Raw genomic sequence first — 7292 nt, 5'->3', positions numbered from 1 at the left:
ATAATGCATAGGGTTGCCAGCTCCTGGCTGTGAAATTCCTGGAGATTTGGGGGGGGGGTGGAGTTTGGGGAAGGAAGAGACAGCCGGGTTTAATGCCATAGAGTTCGTCCTCTAAAGCAGCCATTTTCTCCAAGGGAACTGATCTCTGTGGCCTGGAGATCAGTTGTAATTCCAGGAGATCTCCGGCTATCACCTGGAGGTTGGCAGCCCTAATAATGCACCAAATAAATGTTGAGAAGTGGGGGGATGCAACCTCACCCACTGCAGACAGAATTCCACAAAATCTACTTGAGTGTTTTGGTACTTCAGGAACAACCTGGGGCAACTTCACATTTCAAGATGTTTTGGCTCTTATTTAAATGTGATGCTGGCAAAACGGTGATCTTCCCAGTGCATGGGCTCAACAGCTTGTTGTGCTGCATCTGTGCAAAGCAGCTATGTGTGCTTAGTTTACATGTCAGCATAATACGCACAAATGCAACAGACCTCTGTGATGCAAACTAAGCCCACGTAGCTGCTTTATACAGGCTGTGGCACAGTTTAAACAAGAGGATGAGCCCACATAAAGTCCGGCAGGAAAGATTTTTGCCTCATCTGCATCACGTTTAAATAAGACCTTGAACTGGGCTGCAACATGGACAAAGCAGGTGCACAGTTGAACAGTGTTTGCATGCCAGGGCAATACCTGCCTGGAGCTTGATTTACGAGTGACTGTGTAAGGGTAGGTCTTACCTGTGCAACTCTGCACACACTCAGTATGTCTGTGTGTTAACACCCTGGTGCAATGCCTACACAGGTAATGGCATGTAAAGCAGATGAAAAACCAGGTTAAACAAAATGCCTGACACGTGAAGGATCACAGAATCTTCCTACCTGCAGGCCTGGGCTATCGATCCTTGCTAATGATGTACATATAGTATCTGAGAGTCAAATGTAAACAACATGCTGAGTTAGGATTGCACTGTGGAATACCTAGGTTTAAAATCCCCACTCTGCCATGGAGCTGAGTGACTTCAGACCAATCACTCACTCTCTCTCAGCCTAACCTACCTCTCAAGGTAAGGGAAGAATAACATTGAGGAGGGGAGATCAATGCATGCCGCCTTGAAGTCCTTGGATAAAGGGCAGCAAAAAATGTATTAAACAACTCTTGTTTAAATCAGATTTGAGAGATCCAGTCTGGGCGTAGCAAATTACAGTGTCAGATTGTGGAGCCCAGTGTTAAAACAACAACAACAACTGCACTTCTAGACAATTAGTACTTCTAGACTGTCTTCTAGACAGATTAATACTCCACTCAGAGCGCTAAACAAACAGCGTTATTATCTCCACAATACATCAGGGAGCTGGGGCTGAGAGGAGTGGCTCGCCCAAGGCCACCTACTGAGCTCATGGTAGTAGTGGGATTCGAACTAGCAAAGTGCTGTTTTGCAGTCCAACTGCTTACTATGCTTGCTCAGAAATAAAGCTAACTAGTGAGCTGAATGACTTTTGGCCAGTCACTGTCTACTAATCTACCTTGCAGGGTTGCTGTGAAAATATGATGCAGAAAGGAAAAACTATGAAAGTCACCTTCACATCTATGAAGGAAGACTGGGATAAAAGTGTGGTACAAAGAAAAACAAAACACCAATGGAAAGCCTAGAAAAGATAAATGTCTGATGTTTTTATCTGGGCCTTCCTCTAACTGGCATACCACAGTTATCTTTTCTTTCATTTATCCTTACAACAACCTCCTGAGGCTGACTGGGGATACAGTCACCACCAGCCTGGAGAAATAAAATGTCCCATTAATAGAGGCTTAACTGAGTCTTATTTACCAGGCAATTATCTTCCTGTCATGAACAACTTCAACTGCCCATTTCCACACATCATGCCCTATTAAAAGGGAAGGACTTTATCACTATTACTGGCAATAGTAGTTTTAGTATTTTGGTCTTTGTTTGTTAAGGCTACGGCCAAAAGACCTGTACCAGGAAAGGCAAGGACAATTTTCTCCAGGCCTGTTGGCAACCCAAGGTTTCAACCTGGTCCAGGTTCCTGTCCTGTCTCGCCCTGAGCTCCCCTCTGCTCTCGCCAAACGGCATTTGGAGAGCTCCCTTGGGCCACGCCAACCCAGCCCGGGAAGCTCGCCTCGGTTCTAGCTTCCCGGGCGACTGGTTAGGCCGACACATGACTGAGGGCCGCTCCGGGGTTTCCGACGGCGAGGCCCGGATGAGGAAGTCGGCGAGCGAGGCGTGCCTGAATGTGGCGAGTCTGTGGAAGCGGATTCATGAGAAGTAGGAGAGACTTTACCGGCGGTGCCTTTTGAAAGCGCCGAGGCGGGGTGAGAGTACCCCTGCGCGCGTGCAGAGTGCGTTTCCCATTTCATTGGTAACGGGTGAAGCCACTCCCCCCCCTCCCCCGGCGCCAGATTTTGTAGCCTTATTTTCCCTACGCGTCGAGCGCTGGCCAGGCAACTTGGAGCTCCTTAATTACCTCCTCCGTGCCCTTCCCCTCGCGGTCGTTCTGCAGGCTTAGAAGGCTTTTTATTACGCACCCCCAGATTCTGAGGATTGGAGCAGAGGGGCCAAGGAGTGGGGGAAGCGCCCACTTGTATCACTGGGAGCATGAGTGCGAAGGGGCAGCAGTTACTGGGTCTTACCCTTCCCCCTTTCTTTCAAGAAGCTGTGGGAAGATCCCCTTTTGTTTTCACCTCTGGGAATGGTGGTGAGCTACTTGGCAGAATGGAGATTTAAACCCAGCTGCCTCTGATCTCCAGTACTCCACCACAACACTGACTCGAATCTGTTTCGTGGTCTACTTCTGTTTTCTAGATATTTTCGGGTGGGTGTTTTTCTGCAGTCGAAAAGCAAGATTCAGATCCAGTAGCACCTCAGACCATCGAGATTTCCAGGGGATAAGCTTTCAAGAGCGAAATCTCTCCTTTGTCAGGTACAAGGGAACTTTGACAATTCACCCTCAAAAGCTTATACCCTGCAAAATCAGTCTGTCTATCCTGTCTGAAGAAGAGAGCGCAGACTCTTGAAAGCTTAAATCCTGAAAATCTTTGTTGGTCTCTTAAGGTGCCACTGGACTCAAATCCTGCTATCCATCTATCCATCCTTGCACCTATCCATCATCTTTCTCCTCAGCAGGGACCCTGGATGGCTTACATAATTCTCCTTCCTTCCATTTTATTCCCTCAACAATCCTGAGGGGCCAAGTGTTAGACTGAGAGTGTGAAACTGGCCCGAGCTCCAACAAACTTCCATGACTGAGTAGAGATTTGAACCTGGTTCTCCCAGGTCCTATCCTGATTCTGTAACCACTGTACCCTGCTATTGGAGTTAAATCTTGTCTTATAGATAGTTTTTATGTTGTGTTTGTCCAGTAGCTTGTTTTTAATATTGTGATGTGGTTTTAAATGTAAGCTACTCAAGCAGGACTCGGAAGAGGTGGCATAGAAATATTCTCAGTAAATAGTGTTTTTTTTTATCTTGCCTTTCCTCCAAGGAGCTCAGCTCAGCATTCATGGTTCTCTTTTCTGCATTTTATCCTCAGAACAATTCTGTGAGGTTGAGGAAGTATGGAAGCTAGTGAGCTTCATGGCAGAGGGTTTTTTTGAGGGTGGGTCTTCTCACATTCTACTTTGACACTATAACCATGCTGTCTCTCAAAACAAACAGTCAAAACAGAGTGTTCAAAACGTTGGCTGAATATTGTCTGGTTTGAAATGCTCTAGAAGATGACCTTTTGGGAAGTATAGTTCCTCTTCCCTACAAATTAAATGACACCAGCTAAAATTCTTGGTCTTACCCAGCTTCAAGAGATGAAAGTAAAATATAGGATGTGATCAATGGGTAGATAATATATTAATTAAAAATATGTATGAAATAAGATACCTGTGACTTTTTGAGAGACTGGTCTTGTTTCCGTTGTAATACTGAATGGAAAAATTTGTTGTAACTTTGAAGGGCTCTGATTTCTTCCCCTTGCCTTTATACAGCAGAAGAACAAAATGTTGGCTACTTGTCTGATTTCTAGTAGCTGAGAAGAACAAGGATTCAAGATGAGAACTAACAAAGTCTACAAGCTTGTAATACACAAGAAGGGCTTTGGAAATAGCGGTCAGTAGTTCTGGAGGAGGGATGTGCCCAATGTGGTTATTGGTAGTGAAGTAGTAACATAATTAGCATTCTACTGTTGTAGTTTTAGGATCAAAAACCTTTGTGTTTAAGAGAAGGATTAAGGTCTTTGCAAAGTTATGTCTGAACCAGAAAGTATGAAATTTGTAAATTAAGAAATTTTCCTTGACTTCCAGTCCATGAAAATAATTGACACATTCTACAGCTACTCACACTTTGTGCTAGTTTGCAACTTATCTTCCATTTGCCAACACTTCTCCTTTGGCTGCATTCAAACAAAAAAAAACCCTCAGGTCATTTATGATGAGAACAAGGCTGAAATCCTCAGGGTCTTTTGCTCCCTCCCTTTCCCCCTCATATGCTGTTTCGGTATTGAAAACTTCCTGATTTAGGAAGGTCTCAATCTAGCCACAATTTGTTTGCTGCTAATAAATTTATATCCCACTTTTCAGCAAAAATTTACAAAGGTGGCTCACAATAAGGCAAAACAAGATTCTGACAAACAAAAACAATAAAAACATGAACTACAAAAACCTCATACAGCTAAGCCAAGCACCAATAAAAACTAAGCTGACAAAAGACAGAGTAAAAGCAGAATGAAAACCTGAGCAGTCACCATTCAGCTCAGTGTGGAAAAGAATGCCTTTAACAAGAGGACGGGGACAGAAAGACATCTCGGAGACAATTCTAGCGTCTTAATGCCTCTACAAAAAAAACTGTTTCATATGTGCTTGCTGAGCTCACGTGGGGCTTGTAGCTGACACAAATAAGTTGGTAGCTTCCTATTAGAGAAGGTTGAGGTGCCCAGACCCAAACTTTTGGGAGCATTTAAGGTTTTACTGAGCACTTTGAATTAGGCCTGGTAACAAGTTGGAGGCTAGTCAGCAGTAACTAACTTAGTGTACAAATGACAGGTGCATTTTGAACTGGCTGAAATTTCTGATAACTTTTCAAATCAATTCCCTGTAGAGCACATTACAGTGGTTCAGCCTGGAAGTCACCTGGGGCATGTGTACAAATATGGCCAAGTCAGCTTTCTCCAGAAAGGACTGCAGTTGGTATACCAGCTTGAATTGATAAAAGGCTCTCCTGGCCACAGCCATTACCAGGACATCCAAGATCAAAGCCAAAATATGAAGCTGGTCCTTTGGGAGAGTACAGTACTGTGTAAAACAAGTTGAACTTAACTTCCCAGACCAGACCAGCCAAATCCATAACCAACACCACCTCCATCCTGACAATTTTATATAAATTGCTTCTTCCCAACTTTCAATTTAAAATAGGATTTTGAAACCTCATAACTTAAGGGATGTGCAGTGAATTTTCACTGTATCAGTAAAGAGGAGGCATCTGCAATAGCCTTGCATTTTTTACATGCGCAGAAGGAGAAACTAAGAGTATGGCTCAAATGGGTGGGAAAATAGAAGCTCTGCACCTCCTTGCAAATGTTTAAACTGCTCTTTGTTGGGGTTGTTTGAAATTGGGACAGATGATAACCCTCACTAGGTAAATGTCCCATATAAAATTTCATACAGATAGAACAGATTAACTTAATTCTATAATGAATAAAATAGTCATATATTATAGTGGAAGAAAGCTGAAAAACTGTTACATCTGTGGTAGAAGAAAATTCAGCCTGTGTGCCGTGTATAGTCCATTAGGTGCTTTTGAACACACTTGCGCAATTCCTGAGAATCCCATCTGAAGAAGAAGAAAATGCTTGATGTATATAAGTTTTTCTCATATCCTAACCTGGATAGCCCAGGGGAGCCTGATCTTGTCAGATCTCAGAAGCTAAATAGGGTCGGCCTTGGTTAGTAGTTGGATGGGAGACCTCAAACAAAGACTAGGGTTGCAGAGGCAGGCAATGGCAAACAACCTCTATTAGTCTCTTGCCATGAAAATCCCACTAGGGGGTTGCCATAAGTTAGCTATAACTTGATGGCACTCTCCACCACCATTTCAGTAATAATCCTTATAACAGTTCTGTAAGTAGGCCTTTGTTATCTCCATATAGTATATGTGGGAGGGACTAAGACTGATGGAAGGTGGCTGGCCCTCAGAGTTTATAACTGAAACCAAATTTGAACCAGAAACTTTTTGTGGCTGCCTCTCAGTTGCTGTGCTACACCTTCATTGATTTTTACCTATGTTCTTCACTACCAAAAGGTTACTTCCAGCCCCTTTTTGGCTTTTGAGATTATAGTGGCAACTTCCTTTAAAAATATGTTAGTTTTATCCTTGCAGTAGCAAAAATAGAAATTTTCCTTTTTGTTGAAACAATATGAAGATGTTGTGAAAATTGTTCTAAAAGGCAAAACACTACCATTAACTTGCGATTCTGCAGAGTAAATACCTCACCCCTCACACACTAATTTTTCTTTCAGATGATGAACTTGTGGTTAACCCCAAAGTGTTCCTTCAAATCAAGCTGGGAGACATAGTGGAAATTGCACACCCCAACGATGAATATAGGTGAATCCAGTTGTGCCCTTTGGCTGTTGTTTTGAGACTAGGGGCATGATAAAAAAACCTTTGGTGCTGAGTTTGGAAACTGGCTTGCATTTGACAAACTTCTCTGTAAAAGCTGTAGTTTGCAAAGCAGTCTTGCACGTCTTCTGTTGCAGATCCTCTTTCTTCTTGTCTCCCTGCTGTGCCTGGTACCAGGACACAGAGTTCGAATACAACTGAGCAGGCTGATACTTTTGCTGGTATACCCTAAGCTTGCAGCAGAGAAGCAGTCTACAGCTCCAAAGTCCTTGACCATGTTCACATTGGGTTGGTCAACTAGACTACACAGACCTCAAAGGGGCAGCTAGGGGCAGTGATAATATTCTTTGTAACCTCTGGGAAGGAGTCATGCACTCTTTGGCATTCTAGCTTCACATGGGGTTTGATCATTTCTCCAAATCCTGAGAGCCAACCCTTACTCGAGGGCAGAGCTTTGGAAGCATGGCCTGTTTCACAAAGGAACTTTTGGTTTCTGCTAGAAAGGGTGGGTCCCTGAGTATTACATCATGCTGTGTGATGGTGGAATGTGGTGCCTCTGATTTTTGGGTCACCAGAGGAAAAGGTGATTGATTAGAATATGAATATGCTTTTGACATAATTGTTGCTTCCTGCTTTTGTCATATCCTAGTGTTGCTTGTGGTCACACAGTGTGGT

The 7292-nt window shown here is 43.5% G+C and overlaps 1 protein-coding gene across 2 annotated transcripts in view; it reads left to right on the top strand.

Annotated features, from left to right (window-relative positions):
• The first annotated feature begins 2249 nt into the window (after positions 1-2249).
• Positions 2250-7292, top strand: part of DEPDC5 (DEP domain containing 5, GATOR1 subcomplex subunit) — a 64869-nt gene continuing 59826 nt past the window's right edge. For both annotated transcript variants that reach the window (XM_054996059.1, XM_054996058.1), the window contains exons 1-3: positions 2250-2326; positions 3989-4109; positions 6515-6602. In XM_054996059.1, coding sequence (XP_054852034.1) covers positions 4052-4109; positions 6515-6602 — 146 coding nt within the window. In that variant the 5' untranslated portion in view covers positions 2250-2326; positions 3989-4051. The remainder of the gene's footprint in view (positions 2327-3988; positions 4110-6514; positions 6603-7292) is intronic.

Source organism: Eublepharis macularius, chromosome 13 (genome assembly GCF_028583425.1).
Source record: "Eublepharis macularius isolate TG4126 chromosome 13, MPM_Emac_v1.0, whole genome shotgun sequence".
In the NCBI taxonomy this organism is placed as follows: domain Eukaryota; kingdom Metazoa; phylum Chordata; class Lepidosauria; order Squamata; family Eublepharidae; genus Eublepharis; species Eublepharis macularius.
The sequence above is the reverse complement of the archived record's forward strand: the minus strand, read 5'-3'. Positions and strand labels throughout refer to the sequence as shown.